A 21784-nucleotide genomic window follows, 5' to 3' on the forward strand; every position below is an offset into this window, starting at 1 on the left:
GCCAACCAGATCAAGCAGCGCAACATTAGCAGCTTGAAGTACGAGAACTTCCTAAGAAATTATCCATCTCAGTACTACTCTCATTCATATATGCTTAACCACATATGCATGCATAACCATGACAAAAAAGAAAGAGAGAAAAAAAGGCATTTGCTTGTTATTTGGGTTGAATTGAGCTCATCTATGTCTACTATCTATATAAATATATATGTTCTATTTAAGAGCTTACTATTTTATCTTTTCGTTTGTTTTACAATTTATCATGTTAATAAGGTTCTTTAAGTGATTTCCTATATTAATTTAATTGGGTCATTAAATAGTGTACTTAACTCATTATTATTTTAATTTAATAAAATTAAAAAAAATTGTTTGTTTTACTGATATTAAGATATTATTTTACTCTTTTGTTTGTTTTATATTTTGTCATGTTAATGAGTTTTTTTACTATGTTAGTTTAACAGGGTAATTAAATAGTGTACTTAAATCAATAATATTTTAATTTTACTTTTAAATTTAATTGTAATGACTTAAATTTATATATTGCAATCAAATTTATGTAAAGTCCCTATCATAATATTATACAATAAAAAATTGTTAATTTTACTAACATTAAGGTACTAATAGGAAGACAGAGCGAGATGAGTTGGTTATTTGTGAGTTTATTATTTTATCATTTTGTTTGTTTTAAAATTTGTCATGTTCACGAGGTTCTTTAAGTTATTTTTGATGTTAGTTTAATAGGATCATTAAATAGTGTACTTAGCTCATTATTATTTTAAATTTTATATCTACTATTATTATTATTATTATTATTATTGTAAATATATAAGTTTCATTTGTGATATTACAATTTTACCATTTTGTTTGTTTTTCAATTTGTCGTGTTCATAAAGTTATTATTATTTTGGGGGGAAATATTTTTTCTATAATGAGAAACATGAAATATAATAAATTTTATGTTCGTGCATAGAAAATAGGGCAAATTTTCAATAACTCCCCATATCCCTTATAAACTTTATCCTTACTCCCTATTCCTCAAATTCTTTGTTTTAGCTCCCCAATATTTTAAACTTTCCAATAATACCCTTATCCATTTATTTTGCAATTGATTTTTTTTCCTTTAAAATAATGGCACATCATGCTTCCGTAAAATAAATTAAATCTTTTACCTCTTTGACCGGAGTACCACCGGGTTATATCCACCGTATTTTACGAACTGCTCCTCACAGTCCAACCACGCGATCGCAACCGATGGTTACTAAGCAGATTCCTTCAGCAGTACTTAGCACAGCTCTAATTCGTTTCCTACATTAGAGCGTACAGCAAAAGATCAAATTTTGAAAATAATACATGAGAGGGGCTAAGAGCAAAGATCTCTTTTATTCAAACACAAATATTTCTATATTACATAGTAACCTCCTGTAGAGGAGAAGAAACTTGTTTAGCTACTTATCGTAGCTGAACTCTTAACACTCATAAAACTTGAAAAGAAAATATTACAACCTTGTATGAAAGAAATGGAGAAAATATTTGATGATCTTCACTTCCTTCTTCCTGCTTTATTTATAGAAGGCTTCTGCGGATTTGAACTTCGGATTTCAAATCTTCATTAGCCTTTACAGCTTGCATTGGGGACCATTTGGTGGTTGAGGGGTCCCTGTCTAGATTATCAATCTTGACATCAACTTCTCATCCTCTTTTATCTCTCTCAGATACCATTGACGATGAGTTTCCAATATATCGACAGTAATTTCATCTCCTTTATATTCTCGGAAATGATTTACTAACCATTTAAGAGCTTCTGCTTCTTTTCTCTTGTATGTTAATCTTCTTTTCAAAACTTTCAAATATACCCTATACATTTTTAAGTTTTGATTCTGGTGTGTTAACTGGTTTCCATTCTGTCCTTATTTATAGATGAATTTTCGGGACCAGTTAATTTACTTTTTATTCATTGGATTCCTTTTGTGGTATCCAATGTGTCATCCACCATCTATTATTGATGGTTCATTTTTCCTTTACCACTAATTAGTGGTTGTCTTGTTTCTGCCACTCACATGGTAGTTGTCCTGCTTTTGTAATGGAGGGTCACATGTCCCTTTTAATTTTGTCGAGGAATCTTCGGTTTTTTGTATCCTCGAGGAAAATGTGCATGTGGTCCTTCCTCCCTTGTGCTGGTGTCGGTAAAGTTTTTCCGATCTGATCTCGGTTTGAAACCTTTACCAAACTCCGGTTTCTTCTGGTCTTGGCATTCAAGGCAGATGTTTTCTGACCAGCTTCCTATATGTGCCATGTTACAGAATTTTCGGCGAGTTTCTTTGCTTGCCGGCAGCTTGCTGTTCCACAAAAGATTTCTTTTCTTTTCAAATAGGTCTTCTGCGAAACTTGTTGTTTTTCCTGTCATGGTATTTAACAGGAATGATCCGTTCACTGAATGATTGTAGAATTTGAACGGAAACTTGACTTTGTCAATCTCAGTGAGACAGACCCAAATACCCCAAGCTCTTCTAGTAGAAATGTCATCTTCAGTTATTGAAGACACCAGAGGTGTTTCTTCTGTTGGAGGGTCCTTGATAAATTTCTGGACATTTGAATCTGGCCTCCTTAGCTTGATGAAATGAAAGGCTTCATGTGAACCTTTCCCTGTCGGTTCTGGTGCTGCACTAAAAAAATAGAGCTCCAAAACATCTCCTCTGGACAAATAATCATTGTTTGCCCAAGTCTCATGAACAGCTTCCTGGATCCACTTTGGTAGACCTGAAATTTCTGGAAAGCTGGGTGATGTAGTATAAACTGAGGCAAGAGCCCCGAATTCATACCATGTCTTGACCTCCTTGGGATATGAATTTTGTTTCATCCATACCCTTGGATATTTTCCTGAAACATCAACCCTATTTGTAGCTGGGTTAATGCCAATTCTTGTTTTCAACTTCTCCCAATTCTGTTGATAAACCTGAAATGGAGAAATTGTAACTTCATTAGTACCAACCTTAGCTTTGCCTTTGTCAATACGAGGCCTAAGGTTGATCTCTCCCTCTTCAATCCCCGAGGTGAAGGGTTGACTTGAAGACTCAAGATAAGGATCAGGAGTCTCAATTTTTGTTTCAGTCGACTCATCTGGTGATGATCCCGACTTAACACTTGTGCAAGGGGTATTTGAATCCTCCGCTACAGGTATAGAGTCCTGTACTCGAAAACTCTCCATTTGGGAAACCAGTGGTCTCTCAATGCCTTGGAGGATAGGCCTTTGTGTTACAGACCATAACTGAGTATATGCCTGTAAACATCCTGTGATTCGATCAGAGACAATTCTCTTATCAGCTTGTTGTAGCCTTCCCGCAATTTCTGCGTTAACAGCTAACTTGTTAAACTCGGTCTGAAGCATTTCAAGGTGTTCCCTCAAATGCCTCTGCATCTTGATAATAACATCAATGTCAATGCTGTCCATCTCTTGTTAAAAAATCTGCAAGAATATTTTCATGAGATTTTATTATCATAATATCAAAAATATAATTTTGACATAAAGCTTGCCATCGTAATAATCTAGCTTTCTCCGGTTTAGACTCAATTCTATTCTTCAAAAAAGCTTTTACTTGAGTGTTATCAACTTTCAAAGTGAATTTCTTTGCAAGTAAAAATAACGGCCATTTTTCAAAAGCCCTCTTTACTGCATAAAATTCCTTTTCGTTGATATGTCATCTTATGGCTTCTGCATCTGAGAATAACCCACTACAATATCTGCATGGTTGTTCTCCATCTGGTGTGAGCTTTGTTAATACTGCAGCCCACCAATGATCACTGGCATCGGTATATAATACCAGATCATCCTCGTCTTGAGGAATAGTCATCTTTGGAAGATTTTTGCAAACCTTCTTTAAATGAATAAGTCCTTTTGTGTGTTCGTCTGTCCATATAAATCTAGTATCTTTTTTCAACAATGGACTGAACACCTTCCTGTGTTTTGCTAGGTTTTTAATAAACATCCCAGCAAAATTAACAACCCCTAAAAAACTTTGAAGTTGCTTCTTGTCTTTGAGATTCTCTGGAAAATTCTGCACCTTTTCCACTATGTGTTCTTGCAGAATTATTCCTGACTCATCGATTTCTATTCCGAGGAATTCAATCTTTCTTGTAGCAATGACTGCTTTCTTTTCAGATAAAACCAGTCCTTCTTTCTTGCAAACATTAGAGAAAATCTCCAAATGTTTAACATGTTCATTCATATCTTTGGATGCTATTAAAACATCGTCGATGTAAACAAACATGAACTTAAAATAATCTTTGAAAAGATTATCCATTTTTCTTTGAAATATCTGGGGTGAGTTAGCCAATCCCATTGGTAATACTTCCCAAATATAATGTCCTTGAGGTGTGGAGAAAGCTGTGAATTTCTTGCTTTCTTCCTGCATCCTGATTTGATAGAATCCGGACTTACAGTCAAATTTAGAGAATATCTTGGCATTGCGAATGCAACTAATCAAGTGTTCTCTACTAGGTATAAAATACCCATCAAACTCCAGAATTTTATTAATTTCTTGATAATTAATAACCAATCTGGGTTTTCTCGTTTGATCTCACCATGATTTCTTACCAGAAAACCTGGACTGCTATATGGTGATATACCTGCTTTGATTAAACCAAGGTCCAAATGTTCCTTGATTATAATCTGCATATCCTTTTGATCAATGATGTTCAATGAGATAGGTTTACAACGGACAAATTCATACTCTTTGCCTTCCTTGATCTTAAGGCAAGCTCTGAGTTGATTTTTGTCCCACCATGCCAAGGGATCTTCATTGTAATTTTCTTTGATCCTTTTCTTGACATCTTCTAATGATACCTTGGATTCGAACTCTACTTCATTTGTTTGTAGAGTTATCTTAAGGCATTCTATATCATCTGGTTGGAGTTCTTTATCTGCTCTCAACTGGAGCATTGTTTCTCCAAACCGTCTTGAATCCTTCATTTTTGGGTTCAGAAGTTTTCCTGAATCACCACGCTTGCTGCGAAACTGGATTGGCAATTTTCTGTAAAATGCCTCCCTAAGTCTCTGGACTATGATTTTGTGAGCACATGGTGTTGTGAACACTAATCTTCTAGTCTCATTCTCTTGTGTATAGGACTTGAACATTTGTAGGAAATTATTTCCTAACAATATGTCAGCTCCTGTATCATGAAAATAAATTGGTGGTGTCTTTACCTTGTACCAAGGTGTTTGTCCAGCACCGCCAATCATGATTTCAGTCATCTTAATCCCTTTACATAAGATTAAGATTCTTCTGGAAAAATCTCTTCCAGCAATCTTGGGTAACTCTTCTTCCAAATTATTTGGAAAAACTCCTCGTTTTGCTGTACATATTCCAGCACCTGAATCAATATATGCAGCAAAGTATTCTGCCTTATATTGTTCATACAACATTCCTACTGGAATGTATATGGAGAATGGACTTGTGATCATTGGATTTTCCACATTTTATCTTCTGCCATAAACTCCATTCCATACTCTAGACGTTTCCAAGGTTTATGTTCCTCGAGAAACTCTAGTCCAAGAATCAGTCGATCTGATTCTTTTCCTAGAATTCCTTGAATATGAACCTCCAATTCTCCGATATTAATCAGTCCTTGGTAAGTTCCTATCATTGGTTGTTCCAAATAGTATATTGAATTACAAGGAAATCGATTCCTTTGCCTTGTAATGTCAAATACTATTTCTACCTCTTTCCACCCTTCTGGGCATCTTCTATATCCGGAGTAGGATCGAAGCGTTTAATACCTCTTTTCTCATTTTCTGGACAGTTGGTCGAGATATGACCTCTTGCTCCACATGTCCAGCAATTACAATCCTTGAAACTTTCATTGGTTCGCGTATGAGCTCTTCTGAAAGTTTTCTTTGTAGGTGTTCTTCCTGTGCTTCGAGATGAATTCGATGCTTGGGATGATATCCTACTCCTTGATGGTCCGCTTCTTTGTCCAGATTTATAAGATCTGGCTTTCTGTCTAGACCATACGGTTCTTGGTTTCCAAGAATTTCTTCCACTTCGTGCATAAGGATGAGTCCTAAAACTTTTCCTTTTATGCTTCTGTGGTTTACTTCCAATAATTGTTGGAAGATCATTTTCCTTACAACACAAAGGAGTTCTTTTGTTGATACCCCTTAAGCGTTTGTAATTCTTTTGTAATGCTGCCATGTGACACCATTCTGCCAGTTTTCCTTTAAGGAAAGAGGCTCTTCTTGCCAACGTATCTGGATTGCCAGGTACATATTCCCTTATGAGCATTTCTCTCCAAGGGCTTGGCATTTTTGCGAAGAAAAGCTGCATAGCTATATCTTCTTCAACTCCTGAAATCCATCTATATTTAGTGAATAACATAATGTATTCATCCACTAAACATATGTCATGTAATTCAAGACTATACAAAGCTTGAGTATATTTCTTCTTCTCTGTATCTTGACTATTAAAATAGTCTACCCCTATAAAATGTGCTTTAAATAGGGTAGCCATTTTCCCAGCGATCTCACTAAGAGATTCTCCGGCTAGGATTGACTCCTTCATATCTAATGAAGTCATGTCCCAAACAATTTTTACCGATCCCATAAGACTCATTTCCAAAAGTTTAATGAATCCTTCTTTGTTGAGATCGAGTGTTCATGCTGCAATTCTCATAGCAGATGTCCAATCATCTATGAGATCTTCTCTGTTTTTGAAGTCTAATACATCAAGGTTAAGCATAACCCCGTAAGGATATATAGGATCTAAAACAGTTTTCCCGTAGGGTGTTTGGTGCAAAGGAATCTGGTTTCTCCTTGCCCTTGTCCCTGCTGGGTGTGATCCTCCACCAGTATGGAAATCAGATTGAGATTCTCTCATGTTTTCATCTTGAGATCACACACTTTCTCTTGGTGGTGTTTGAGAGGATGACCAGGTTATAGCAGGTGGGGTTTCCCCTACTGCTCTGTTCATCTTCAGATCTACTACTTAAAGGATATTCAAACAAGAATTCAGAAACTAGAACAACAACCAAGTTCTAGTAGACGAACTTCAGGAGGTTGGTTACCACCATCTTTTGGTGATACCATTTTTGAAAGCGCGGAGGATCAATTAAAATCAAAACAAGAATAAGGGGTATATTTGTCTTTTTTAAACTTATAGGGAGTTGGAACAAAGTTTTTTAGGTTTAGAGAGTTGAAATAAAGTTTGGTTGGGTAGTAGGGATTTATCTACAATTTACCCTAGAAAATATAAGGGAAAATTGAGGTAAAATCCCTCTAGCAATGCTTAATATTTACATATTTATTAAATATAAATCTTATACCCATTTACCCAAATAATCGTATTATCTATCAAACAATCTCATCGGCCCCTTCCCGAATCATGTCCATCGTTTCATCCATCGTATTGTCAAAAAATGCTATTCAAGGTTAAGCTCAGCAGTGTAAGGTGGTTGGCATCCTCGTTCTTTTTTATTTAAATTTCGAATCCACAACTCAAAAATCGAATATACTTGGACGATTTTGAATTTGAAATTGTTGAAATATGAAGTTTTTATTTTGAGTTTATACTTCTAGTTTGAGTATGCTTTTCACGGATCATTTTTTTTATGTGTTTGATTATTTTGAATTTATGCTTCAAGTTTAACTATGTTGTTCAAATGTCATGTTTTTCAAGTATTTGATGATTTTCTTGACAAAATAGTCTCATTGGAAATCTTTCAAATCTTGTTCACCTTGATTTATCCTTCAATGAGTTCTCATGAACCTATTATTTTTTAAGTTTAATCGTGTATATTAGTTAATTAATTATATTTAAAATATGAGCTAGAGTTTATAGTGGAAGTTGAATTGTCGTTAAACGAAAATTGAGTTGGTTACTCATGTATTCTATTGATTTCTTTTTAAAATGTAGGTATGCTTTCGATGAAGAAATTTGTTCGAATGGAGGCGACGAACTTGAAGTTTGCACATTAAGCAATTCTATTGATTCTTGGATTCATTGCATACGTAGGGAAGAAAAAACGAGATAATTAAATTAATAAAAACAATACCTAATTTGAGTACACATATATCTAATTTTACCCTTTAAAGACTCAAATTTGATTATTTGAGGATTTCACTATATCTATTTTGAAGTTAATATTGAGTGATCTTTGATGATGAGATTCGTGAAGTATAAATATGATACTTTATTTGGTAAAAATAATACGTAATTTGATTCCACATTACCCTTTACATACTCAAATTCGATTATTTTGTGATATCAAAAAATATAGTTTGAAGTTGATATTGAGTGGCTTTTGATGATGTAATTTGTGAAGTAAAAAAAAAATGATACATAAATTGGTACAAAGAGTACCTAATTCGAGTCTACAAATATTTGATTTCACCTCCTAAATACTCATATCCAATTATTTTGAGATGCCAAAATATATAGTTGAAGTTAATATTGAGTGGCCTTTGACGATGACATTCGTAAAGTAAAAATATGATACCTATATTAATACAAATATAAGTTTGAAGTTAATATTGGTGCAACTTCTTGTAATATTTTTTTAATGACATGTGAACAAACATTCACTACCAATTGATATGTATTAGATAAATCCTCGTACTAACACTATAACGTACAAATCATGCTAGCCATGTAAATAGCGTTAGGCAAATAATATGTAACATGCTCGCCCGAAAATGTGTGTAGAAAAATCGAATATTCATCTATTCCACTAACTCAGACATCTCTTAACGACAACTTCTTGTACGTAACAAGTAATATTATGTCATATTTTTTTTATATTTTTTTTATTGTCATTATGTTCGAATATTTTTTTGTTGAAAACAATATAATATAGACAAAAACTTGTATGAGACGGTCTCACGGATCGTAATTTGTGATACATATTTTTTATTTAGGTCATCCATGAAAAAATATTACTTTTATGCTAAGAGTATTATTTTTTATTGTGAATATCAGTAAAAATAACCCGTCTCACAAATAAAGATTCGTGATACCGTATCACAAAAGACTTACTCTATAATATATCTCTTTTTTGATCGTCAAGATACAAAGACATACTAGAAAAACGTTCATCTAAAACACTAGATGATATAAAATATGAAATCGTTAGACGTCATATTTACTAGTTTTACCAAAAATAATTAACTTATACGTAGCATGTATTGTCGGATGAATAATACGCGTGGTTTTTATTGTATTTAATACTCATACAACACCTAGAATTGTCTCAACGGCGGGTCAAAACCCTATTCGCCGAATGAGTAGCGTTTCCAAGCTAGCACGTAAAACAGAACTATAGGACTCATGCACAACAGCAAAAAGTACTTGTAAGAACTACAAGGCTGTTCGTTTGCATACAATTTAGATGCTGGGAAATTACACAAGATAGTGTCTTGTGCGCAACGAAATATACACAACCAGTATCTATCTACATGACATAATATACAGAGGGCTTTAGTTACACGCACTCACACAAAAATTACCAGCTCGCATCTATATACACATTCGAGCCATCTTCATCAACAAAGCACTGCTCCTCGTACTACTTGGTGAAGGAATGTTACCGATGACGCTGCAGATCCAAGAACCATATTTCGTGTGGCACATTCAATGGGGGTGAATGGTTCTAGTTAAGATGTCATCAATTCTTCTCCTCTTCTTGTCAAAACCTCTATGCCTAGGCAAACCAGTACCATTTCAAGTCCTCCTAGAAGAATCAGACTCACTTCCCGCTAGGATAGAGTTCCCTGGATCGAGCCGAGCAACTTTCCATGAACTTGGATACGTTGACTTCAGTAATAAACCAAGGGCCAAGGAACATGTAGCTCTAACAATTGCGTCAGATGACTGGCTTATCTTTCCAACCAATATTCCGAACACCTAAGAAAGACGACACGAAATGTTTTAATAAAAAATTTTGCTGCATTTCAACATAATCAACAGAGTGTATTCAAATGACAACCTGGCTGTGGTAAATGGAGGAAATATGCTGATCATTTGAAACCGAAATGACACTGCAACACAAATAAATAGCGTTGGCTTGTATTACCGGCCAAGGAGCTTCAAAAGCCTGCACATCAATGACGTGACCAGCAAAAAAATTCTATTATTGATATCATGGAATTTCACAACTCTTACGGATGAAAAAATCTTCTTAAGAACATGATTTTTAAAATGCAGAATAAAAATCAACCGCATGTTTTCTTCTCTTCCCGTTTCTGTCATCCATAATCACGCATAAGATGTGCATGAGCAAAAACTCTCGTAGAAAAATGTGGACCTGTATTATTGAAGCCATGTATGCATCAACCCAGGAAGGCATACGCTGAGTAAATTGCTTAGCCAAGTCTCTCAGGAAATCTTCGTAGTCACTTCTGATGTGGTAAGATGCACAAAAGAGTGGTATTTATACAAACAAGGAAAGACAAAAACTAAAAAATCCTTGGTGTGGATATGTTGGTACATACCGATGATCAGAACTAAAACGATGAGTGTTGACAAGAGCAGCCATACCATCAAATTCCAACAGAGGAACAACGGATTTGAAAGTGTTCTGTGAGGAAAAGTAAAGTGATTCACGATCTTTCCCTGCATAAGATAGACAATATAGCAAAAGAACTGTGACGGATTATTACCCGGCAAGCTCGTCGTACCCCAAGATCATCATCATGAAGATGTAACACTAGACGTGGAAAGGTTGCATGAACCTGGAAAAGTAAATAGTCTTTTATTTGCACCTTGAATTGATCATGTCAAAGAGAAGCTTTGGAATCAGCAAAAGAGTAAACAAGAAATACAAAAAAAAAATCTGGTTTCAACAACCTAAAAGACGCAAGATGATGAAGACACTAAAGACGAGAAAATAATAAAAGGGGAGAATTGTGATATAGGTTTACTTCCAAAATAAAAATGAACTATGCATTCACAAACAATAAACACAATAGAATTCCATCCTAGCTAGCCCATCTAATACCAATACCAACAGAAAGAGATGTCGGATGATTATTAAGTTAATGTTTTGCATTTGTTCCCTGCTCATTGTCTTTCCGGGCCTTCAGTGATTATTAATGTATGGGAGAAGGGGTGATGTTGCTGTGAGGCCACCACTTTGGAAAACATCGAAAGGATTCGCTCCAATTAAACATCCATATGCCAGCCATCCGGTAAGTGTATCTCGCTTTCCGTAATCTATGATTCAGCCATAGTAGAAGTTTGAAAATTACTTTTCAAAATTTGTTTTTTGTTTTCTGAGAACAATTTTCCAACCATAAAAACACAATCAAATATTGTCGTCTGTTTCCATTTTCTGTCTACAAACATTTTCGCCCCTTTTCGCATTGATTTAACTCAGTTTTTCATCCCTTCTAAAAATATCTACGGGTATTATATTATATCATATTTTAACCCAAATATAATAATTAAAAATTTACTAGTGAAAAATTTCTGATATGATTTGACATCCACAGTAACATTTCAATTTATCTAAAAAGACATAAATTTTGTTTCCCCAAAATATTTCATGAGAAACTTCCAAACAAGGCCTTGCTGTTGAACCCCTAATTCAATTCCCCCCAAGAAAAGATCCCTAAAACCAACCCGATTATAATGACAAATTTATTGTTAAAGAATAATGCAAAAAATAATCAGTATATTTGCTGAATTCAGAGCATATGTTGTCCAAGTTTTGAGTATATTTTCTAATTGGTTTGCTCAAGGGTTAACGTAATATAATTTTTCAAAGTTGTAATTTTATGATTGGTCTGCTTATGGGTTAACGTAATATTAATTTTCAAATTTGTAAAAACCAATTAACTAAATTGAAAAAATCAAGATAACAAAAATTTTAACATTTTAAAGAATAGCTGAATGAAAATGGGCTACGATACAAGATCACAGTGATTAAAAAACCTGCTCAAGGAATGCGTCATGCTGCGTCCCATACCCATAGCTGCTCAGTGCTCCAAATGCTGAAAATGCATTGGCTCTGATTTCAGCATTCATGCATATCTGTAAAAAGAAAAGGAATCCATATAAACAGTAAACTGATAGGCTTATGACCAAGTAGAAGATCAAACTTAACGATTGATTTTGACTCCCAATTAATCCAAAAGAACAGCATAAACTGAATTTGAACATTTGAAGGCAAAATAATATGAGGAAATAAAGGCAAAAAAAGCAATTAAAGCTCTGCGTTTTGGTTCAACCAATTGGTAACCAGAACTCGAAGTTCAATAACAATAGCATCAATCTTCTGAGCACTGCCACAGCATCATCACGTGTTCTAATCTTGGGGCTAAACTGACACCTACCATGATCAGTTTGGAATTTTGCCCCCAACATCATTGTTTTTTAATCTACCTCGAATAAGATTTGCTTGTCTCGTCACGTGTTCTAATCTTGGGGCTAAACTGACACCTACCATGATCAGTTTGGAATTTTGCCCCCAACATCATTGTTTTTCAATCTACCTCGAATCAGATTTGCTTGTCTCGTATCATTTGGACAGGAAACTAAATCACTGCCGGACAAGAATTCACTCCATTCTTCTAGAATTTCCAGTCCAACTATCTTACACATATCGGGAAAGGGAAACACTGCCGTGATGCACCAGAAAATGCAGCCTTAGAAGAAAAATGATTTCATTTATTTGAGAAGATATGCTTCCCAGGAGCATCAAAGTTCTATACAGGATGGATCGGATAGGATGCTCATATCTACGTATTTCTTCCAGGATCACCTAGTGATGTTTGGATATTATATTCTTTTGGTGTGCTAAAGAGTATAATAATGGCTCTGCGACAAAGAGTATAATAACTCTCAAATGACCAGATGAAAATCGAGAACTCCCCACTAAATGTAGGTTTAAGTAATATAATTCACTTATTATTATTGAAGGGGAAGCCGCAGCTTTATAGTACAAGAGATAGGATGAAACAGAAATACAAACCGAGCAAGAACTTAGGAACTGCCTAACAACCAACTAGATAAACTAAATAGATAAGATGACAACCGATACAAAATCATCTAGATAAGATGACAACTAATTAACAAATCAAACAACTAATAATTCTAACACTCCCCCTCAAGTTGGTGCGTAGATATCAAGCATGCCCAACTTGCTTACAAGGCCCTCGAACACTGGTTTGAACAAACCCTTTGTGAAGATATCAGCCACCTGTGCTGAGGAAGGAACAAAAGGTGTGCATATCAGACCTTGATCCAGTTTCTCCTTTATGAAGTGCCTGTCTACTTCAATATGTTTAGTTCGGTCATGCTGAACTGGATTGTGAGCTATACTAATTGCTGCCTTACTGTCACAGTATAATCTGATCGGTAATGTAAACTCCAGCTTCGAATCTTTCATAACACGATAAGCCCACAAAACTTCAGTTATACCATTAGCCATTGCTCTAAACTCAGCCTCTGCACTACTACGTGCTACCACACTCTGCTTTTTGCTTCTCCATGTGACTAGGTTTCCCCATAAGAACGTGCAATAACTTGATGTAGACTTCCTATCTGTCACAGAACCAGCCCAATCAGCATCGGTATACACCACCACATTCCTGCTGTCACTTTTCTTGAAACAAAGTCCTTTGCCAGGGCACCTCTTCAGGTACCTTAAGATCCTATTTACTGCTTCAAGATGATCTCTAGATGGTGCGTGCATAAATTGACTAACGAGGCTAACCGCAAACGCTATGTCGGGTCGAGTATGAGAGAGGTAAATCAGTTTGCCAACTAGCCTCTGATACTGATGCATATCGGCTGGAGTTTTGCAGTTCATCTCGCCAAGTTTCTTGTTAGCATCAAAAGGAGTATCTGTTGGTTTACATCCACTCATACCAGTTTCCTCCAGGAGATCGAGTATATACTTGCGCTAAGAAACAACAAGACCCTTCTCAGACCGTGCGAATTCCATGGCTAGGAAGTACTTTAGTCCTCCTAGGTCTTTGATTTCGAATTCTTTGGATAGTCTGGTTTTTAGTGAGCTCATTTCCTCTCTGTCATCACCTGTGAGAATAATATCATCCACATAGACAATTAAAATTGAGATTTTTGAACCTGAGAACTTCATGAACATAGTATGATCGGATTGAGCTTGTAAGTATCCTTGATTCAGAACAAAACTTGTGAATCTGCCAAACCATGCCCTTGGGGACTGTTTAAGTCCATATAGGGCCTTTTGTAGCTTGCATACCTTGGTCCCGAATTTAGTTTCAAAGCCAGGAGGAGGATCCATGAATACTTCTTCGTCTAGGTTACCATTTAGGAAGGCATTCTTTACATCAAGCTGCTGTAAAGGCCAGTCTAGATTGACTGCAATCGACAACAGGATCTGGACTGTATTCATCATAGCAACTGGAGCAAATGTCTCTGAATAATCAATACCGTAGGTTTGAGTGAACCCCTTTGCAACCAGCCGTGCCTTGTACCTCTCAAGGGTTCCATCGGCATTGAATTTGGGTGTAAAAACCCACTTGCATCCCACTGTTGTTTTTCCTTTAGGCAGACTCTCCATTGCCCATGTCTGATTCTTCTCAAGGGCACCAATCTCCTCATAAACAGCTTTCTTCCACTTAGGACTTTCTAGGGCCTCTTGTATGTTGTTTGGTATGTGAACAGAGGAAACATTTCCTAAAAAATTTGAGAATTTTGGGGACAATCTATTGTAGGTAACAAAGTTAGATACGGGGTATTTAGCACAAGACCTCTTTTCTTTTCTAAGGGCAATTGGGAGATCAAGAAGATTTGAGACCTTACCTCCAGGAGATGGCTCTTGGTCAGATGCTTGAGGATGAAGAGGTTATGTTGTCTCTAACTTCTTGATTTGGAATTCTTCTCTGGTAGACTTGCTCGTAGAATTTTCCTTGTTGATTATTATTGATCGGAGAACTATCATGAGAATTATTTTGACCATTAGGCCCAATGTCATGATTATGCTGTTTATCCATGTTAGGAGTGGAAGGAGGGGTATTAGACTCCTTATATGATGTGGAATTTTCAACCAGGTTTATAGGGTTTTGTTCTAGAGAGTTGGTAGTCCCTTTAGAGTTGGTAGTCCCTTTATTATGTTCAGAATTGTTTTGGTTTGAAGTAGTGGTAAAGGGAAACATTTCCGAATATATTTCCGAATCTTCAACACCTTTGAACTCCCCCTGAAGATGATTCCCAAAATATGATCTATCTTCAAAAAATGCTCCGTCGAAAGAAGTATACATTTTTTTGGACATTGGATCAAAACACTTATAACCCTTTTTCGTCGAGCCATACCCTACGAAGACACATTTTTTGCCTTAGGATCTAACTTACTCATGTTCCTATCCAAATTTCGAACAAACACAGTACAGCCAAACGTGCGCAAGGTAAGGGGATTTGAAAATAATTTCGAGTTTGGAAAGTGTTCCTTAAGTTTATCAAGAGGGGTCTGAAAATTCAACACTTTAGAGGGCAACCTATTCATCAAATATACTGCAGTCAAGACTGCTTCTCCCCACAAGTATTTAGGGACCTTATTGGTGAATAGGAGAGCACGAGTGATTTCCAAAATGTGCCTATTTTTCCTTTCTGCCACACCATTTTGTTGTGGACTATCAGTGCATGAACTTTGTAGAATAATGCCCTTCTCTTTAAAAAAATGCCCTAAAATTCCTTTAAAATACTCTCCTCCATTGTCATTCCTTAACATTTGCACATTTGTTTGAAACTGAGTGTTAACCATATGGTTGAAGTGTTTAAAAACAGTCTCGACTTCTGATTTTTCTGATAATAAAAACACCCAACAAGCACGAGTATGATCATCTATGAATGTTACAAACCAACGTTTACCAAAACAGCTAGTGACACGAGAGGGACCCCAAACATCACTATGGACTAGTGAGAAGGGTCTGCTCGGTTGATAGTGTCTTGGAGGATAAAAGGATCTGTGATGTTTAGCCAAGGCACAAATTTCACATTTAAACATAGAGGGATTTTTATTCAAAAATAATTTGGGAAACAAATGTTGCATATAATTGAAACTAGGGTGTCCTAAACGGGAATGCCATAAATAAATCTCATTATTCGAATCAATAAAGGTAGTTTTCAACCCGGAAAACGCCTGAGCAAGTTTACGCGAGTCGGTCGCTCCATCGAGAATATAGAGACCACCGCATTCTCTAGCATTGCCAATCATCTTCCCCGAGGCCACATCCTGAAAGTCACAATAAGAATCATTAAATTTAGCTTGGCATTGTAGTTCACGGGTTAGTTTACTTATTGAGATAAGGCTACATGACAATTTTGGGACATGGAGAACATTTAGTAAGGTTATGGTGGGTGACAGCTTAATGTCTCCCATTCCTGCAATAGGAGTGAGGGAGCCATCTGCAATCCGAACTTTCCTATTTCCTGCGCATGGTTTATAGGTAGAAAAAAATATAGAGGACCCGGTCATATGGTCAGTGGCACCTGAATCTATGATCCAGGTACAATCAGGCTGAGAGCATAAGAGAGACATACCAGGTACTTTACCATTTTGAGCAAGGATACAGTTGGAAAGTGTTGGATTCGGTGGTTGAAGTAACCTGAGAAGCTGATCTATTTGGTCCTTAGTGAACGGAAGCTGTTCAGAGTTGGTTGATGTCCCTTGTGTTGATTCAGAAGTGGCTTGTAGGGCTCTCTCGGGACGCTTCTTCCAGTCAGCTGGCTTGCCATGAAGTTTCCAACATGTCTCACGGGTATGCCACGCCTTTTTGCAATGGTCACACCATGGTTTTTTCTTCTTCTCGAGGTTGTATCCTGGATCAGTACCGCGGGATACAAGGGCAGATGTATCATTTGGGGACCCTCCATTAGTCTCATGTATCACCTGGTTATTCATAACCTTTTTTCTGCTTTCTTCTTGGCGAATCTCAGAGAAGACTTCTCTGATTGAGGGAAGAGGTCTTCGACCAAGTATTCTCCCCTTGACTTCATCCAAGTCGTGATTCATTCCAGCCAGGAATACATAGACACGGTCATTTTCTTCCCTCTTCTTCTGCCTTGCAAAGTCCTCCTTGCTTTCCCACACATCATCATAGTGTTGGTCTAGTTCCTGCCACAGGGCCACCATCTCGTTGTAGTAGATTGTAACATCCCTATCATGTTGTTTCAGGTTCCAGAGTTTAGTCTTTAACTCAAAAATCTGGGAAGAATTCTCAGAGTCAGAATAGGTCTCTCTGATTGAGTCCCACACCTCTTTCGCAGTCTTCATAAACATGTGAGGTTTGGCAATGGAGAGTTCCATTGAATTGAGAAGCCACGCCATGACCAGAGAGTTCTCCGATCTCCATGTCTTGAAGGTGGGCTCTGTTTCTGCTGGTATGGTTGTTTCTCCGGTCAGATACCCTAGTTTCCCTCGGCCATCAACTGCCAATTTCACGTATTGAGACCACTCCAGAAAATTCTGACCATTGAACCGATGGACAGTAATTTGAATTGAACTGGATGTCATGTCGTGTATAGAGGTAGGAGAAGTATTTCTTGAGGTTACTTCGGTCTCAGATGTTAATCCGAATGAGCCAAAGGTTACCCCTTTATTGCCAGTATTCGCGGCCATGGGAGAGGATTGAACCTGATTCTGATACCATGTTAAGATTGGAACTTGGACCTAACTCAACCCCAAAAGCTAGCTCAAAGGGGAGGATTGTCCAAGCCAATATATGTCACTCAAAGGTTATTTATCAAACCGATGTGAGACAATTAACACACCCCTGTCACGCCCAGGAATGAACATCTGGAGCGTGGAGTTTACAAATAACCCAATTATGGGCAGAATGGGTGGCCTAATTATAGGCAGTCCAACACATAACGGTGAAACTCGGGCTCTGATACCATGTAGGTTTAAGTAATATAATTCACTTATTATTATTGAAGGGGAAGCCACAGCTTTATAGTACAAGAGATAGGATGAAACTGAAATACAAACCGAGCAAGAACTTAGGAACTGCCTAACAACCAACTAGATAAACTAAATAGATAAGATGACAACCGATACAAAATCATCTAGATAAGATGACAACTAATTAACAAATCAAACAACTAATAATTCTAACACTAAATCTACTGCAACAAAGAGTATAATAATGGCTCTGCGAGGAACTTACTTGAAGATTGCGAAGCCGAACAGATAGGTTCAGCAAAATGGGATCCACCGCATCAATGGAAGGTGATCCAAGAACCTACGAAGGTAATATCGGCGTGATAAATATGCATACATAAAGATCAAAGTAAGTTCTTTTTCCATAGCCAGGGGAATGAATAGTGTAAAGAATATCATAAAAAATCACCGTGAGCAAACATGAGACAGCAGTAAGCTGAACTGATTCATCTAGATCATCCAGCAAAGCAACTATGACACTCAGAATTTGAGTGGTATACTGGACAACATGGACTGGTGGCATCTGCAAGGCAGACAGAGAGAACAAATAACATGGTCTACCTACACATAAGGACATTAACTACATATTGATAAGTTCATAAAAATAGTTTGGATATTGAATAATCTAATGACACTGAATCATGAGGTGTTTTTTGTGATTATCCATTATTTGGACCATAATGTTCTTTGATACTTGTGCTATTTCTTGTGTACGCATCACCTCACTGGAATGTGTCAACTAAAGGTTCATTTCTACCCAAATTTAACTCACTAAAATAACTTGAATAATTTTCTATGTATATCATAGTTGTAAGTTGTAACAAGTGCAAGGTTCAAAAAGGTCCTGGAGCCAGAGACGCACGCCTTATTGAAGCAAGGCGCACTATAATTCATGAGGAACCTTGGCTAGAGGTTGATGTATATTGCTGCAGTAGATTATGAGGAAAGTAGGGGTAATACCTAAGAGAGTGAACTGAGAAAATTTATGAAAAGAATGGTGTTTTTCCCCCATCAGTTGTCAGCAGCAGAATGTAGTTTCAAACTACTCCGATTTTCCAGATATAGTTATGGAATATGCACTCAAAATGGATTAGATTAAAAAAAGTCAATCAACATGTAAACAATTTTCGGACAAAAAAAAAGGATGTAGTCAAAACAGCAGCATGCACCATCGAGTTTAGAAATATGTTGAACTACCTGGACAAGTCCTCTCAAACTTAGGCGTCTAACAGTTGGGGAATCATTAGAAACATGTCGACACAGTCCTTCAACCATGTTCTCCAATATAGGACCAATGCAATCACTGTATAATGAAAAACCACGACCACATGAATGAACTGTAGTTAACTTCAGCTTGAACTAACAAATAACAAAATCAGTAGCACTGAGTAATCCCTAATTTTATAAAAAAATATAAAATAAATTAGAATTGATTACGTTATATTGGAAACTTTAGGTTTTAAAAATCTAAATAGGTGTTGTTCATCGATACAAATTACTTGGATTACCTCCAAATACTACTAACATTGGTAATAAAATAAAACGAATATATTTGTCAAGAATATAAGCTAAACGGCAAAGTTTCTATTTGGTGAGTTCCTCGGAATGAAATTTTCATTTCACAATACAATTTTGAGAAACTTTGCTTAACATCACTTTCCTTATTTCACACTTTCCCAAACAACTGATCATTTTACACGTCACATCAACTTTTTTAAACATAATGATCACTCAACACTATAAAAATCATTTGCATCCATCACACAACTTCCAGAAATATTACACAAACCACCGCCTTTAAAAAGGGGACGCTAATGTGTCCTAAAAAAATGAAGAGCGTAAAATTCTAAGTATACCTAAACCTCACAAACTCCGACAACGCAGCGGCGGCGGCTTCCCTCAAAAATCTGTATGGCTGGTCTAAGGATTTGCTGAGAATCAAACATATTGCAGAGACCTAATAGTGACGACAAGGGAAGGTAAGACGGATATAAAATTTAAGAATCATGCAAACAATAGCATCAGCTTATACACATGTACACTCCAAGATTGCCGTTCCAATAGTCTTATACACGTACTCAAATATTATCATTCCTATAAATTTTGTGAAAACATGTACTATAAAAGGTTAAAAAACAGCAAGCAAACAGATCTAATTAGCAGTTAATAATATATTTCGATCTCCGTGATACCACAATTGAAAAATCAAATAGAGATTAACATGCTCCTTCAGCTATCGTAGTTCTTAGTGTGATCAATTTCATTCTAAGTGCAAAAATAAACTTGATCCCATTTTCTTAGACACAGAAAAGGTTGCTTAAGTATGAAAACCTCACATAGAAGAATATTTAACTGTTGATATGAAGTTGCTTGTCCACTTCAATCATTACAAAACTGGAACTGATAGTTAAATGTCTACCTCTTTCGGCCTTTTTATTGAAATACACCCAGCCAGGTCCCCGATGAGAGCAATCCATGCCTCCTCTTCATTTTGTTCTCTGTTTCTAGCCAGAATCTGCAAAATAAATGCGCTTCTACGTGTTCAAACTCAGATATAAAATGTTTTATGAAAATTACATCTACCTCCCATGAGATATAAAAGATACATTTTGGTATAAAAAGATTAAGTTTGCATCTCCCTCTAGCATAAATAGACCAAATTGTTCACATCTAGGAGTAATTTATGAATTATGAAGGGTGGTTTCCATAAAACCACAACTAAACCAAGGCTCGCATACCTTTCCCATCTCCAGATCGCCAACGCATTCACAGAATGCATTGAATGCACCCAGAAGTGTGCTGACAACCAAATAAAGGAGGTCAGTAAACAAGAACCTTTTAATTCCAGTTGGATTGCAAGTGTGTTGGAAGAATATGGTTTTAAATACCGTAGTGGCTCCTGCTGACCAGCATTCGCTAAATTTTGACAACTTCCCAAGTGAAGCACCAGGGTTGCAACGACAGAACCATAGTTTTGCTCGACGGCCCTTTTTCCAACTTTACCACCACCTCTGCATATGGAACAATTAACTGTTGATCGTCCCAGAGGCATAGGGAAAACATAATCACACAGTACAAAATAAACCTGAAGAATGCTGTAAGTGCTATAACAGCAGCGTTCAACATATTATCATCCAAATGACCTTCCCCAAACCTGTTGGAATTTTCTCCCTTCCTAGAGTCACCTTGAAAGATAGATGTCTGATTCAGAATAGAAGTTAAATGCTCCAGGAATGAATATGCAAGTACTGAATGCTGGGAAAACACCTAATACAACCAAAGAAAGCAGATAATAAGATATAACCAAAAAAGTCCACGCACTGTCAAAAAACTGTTAATTCAAGAATCAAAAAGGATAACGGCATCAACCAATATGAATCAGATCTAAGGAACATATGAAGAAATGATATTGAACATTAGCAAATGTGAATCAAGAAATGAACTCAAAATTTCAGTACTTTGAAACACACTTTTCTTGCTAAGAACTCAAAACACTTGGTAACACACCCACTCTAATAGCTCGTTCAGACCATATCAGACAGAGGTGCAAACAAACGTTAGAATATAACCAATAGATCACCAAATGATATGAATCTAATACCAATGTACAAACTCACATAAAATGCATCCTGGATTGGCCAGCCACCACGTAGTCTAGATACATCTTTGGTGGCTATATCTCTCTCGGCAGCAACCAAGACTTCATTGAAAACAATTCTTGAGCTGGTTTTCTCAGCAAGAGAGGATATCTTTCAACATTAAAGAAATTCATCAAGGCCATAGAACTGATTGGGTTTCATATAAATCACTTCAGCTTTCGAAGTCCAACAGGATAACCAGTAACAATAATCACAAAATAAAATTTTCAAACAGT

At 36.4% G+C, this 21784-nt stretch overlaps 2 protein-coding genes across 13 annotated transcripts in view; both read right to left on the reverse strand.

Annotated features, from left to right (window-relative positions):
* Positions 1-9297: 9297 nt before the first annotated feature.
* The window catches only part of LOC140839799 (protein SHOOT GRAVITROPISM 6-like), a 41576-nt gene continuing 29089 nt past the window's right edge, over positions 9298-21784 (reverse strand). For 5 of the 12 annotated variants that reach the window (XM_073206745.1, XM_073206747.1, XM_073206748.1 and 2 more), the window contains 15 exons: positions 21528-21659; positions 20996-21177; positions 20799-20921; positions 20649-20709; positions 20330-20425; positions 19767-19867; positions 19108-19213; positions 18320-18433; positions 18137-18211; positions 11919-12017; positions 10646-10717; positions 10478-10563; positions 10291-10384; positions 9973-10080; positions 9300-9890 (listed from right to left, as the gene is read on the reverse strand). In XM_073206745.1, the coding sequence (XP_073062846.1) occupies positions 9708-9890; positions 9973-10080; positions 10291-10384; positions 10478-10563; positions 10646-10717; positions 11919-12017; positions 18137-18211; positions 18320-18433; positions 19108-19213; positions 19767-19867; positions 20330-20425; positions 20649-20709; positions 20799-20921; positions 20996-21177; positions 21528-21659 (1632 nt within the window). In that variant the 3' untranslated portion in view covers positions 9300-9707. Of the gene's footprint in view, positions 9891-9972; positions 10081-10290; positions 10385-10477; positions 10564-10645; positions 10718-11918; positions 12018-12515; positions 12804-18136; positions 18212-18313; positions 18472-19107; positions 19214-19766; positions 19868-20329; positions 20426-20648; positions 20710-20798; positions 20922-20995; positions 21178-21527; positions 21660-21784 lie in introns of those variants that run through there. The other 7 variants (XM_073206741.1, XM_073206743.1, XM_073206742.1 and 4 more) reach the window with 5 other exon arrangements.
* On the reverse strand, positions 16081-18112 carry LOC140839801 (uncharacterized). The gene is made up of 2 exons (XM_073206751.1): positions 16524-18112; positions 16081-16203 (listed from the first exon to the last, which is right to left on the reverse strand). Exons 1-2 carry the CDS (start codon positions 17587-17589, stop codon positions 16169-16171), a joined length of 1101 nt encoding a protein of 366 aa, XP_073062852.1. The 5' UTR covers positions 17590-18112; the 3' UTR covers positions 16081-16168.

Source organism: Primulina eburnea, chromosome 8, assembly GCF_022965805.1.
Source record: "Primulina eburnea isolate SZY01 chromosome 8, ASM2296580v1, whole genome shotgun sequence".
In the NCBI taxonomy this organism is placed as follows: domain Eukaryota; kingdom Viridiplantae; phylum Streptophyta; class Magnoliopsida; order Lamiales; family Gesneriaceae; genus Primulina; species Primulina eburnea.

Bases quoted from the DNA above. Each gene is read 5' to 3' on its own strand.
- LOC140839801 (XM_073206751.1), bottom strand. From the start codon at position 17,589: ATGGCCGCGAATACTGGCAATAAAGGGGTAACCTTTGGCTCATTCGGA. The intron at 16,204-16,523 runs GTAAAGTACCTG...TGTGACTTTCAG, and splicing joins CTGTATCCTTGCTCAAAATG to GATGTGGCCTCGGGGAAGAT.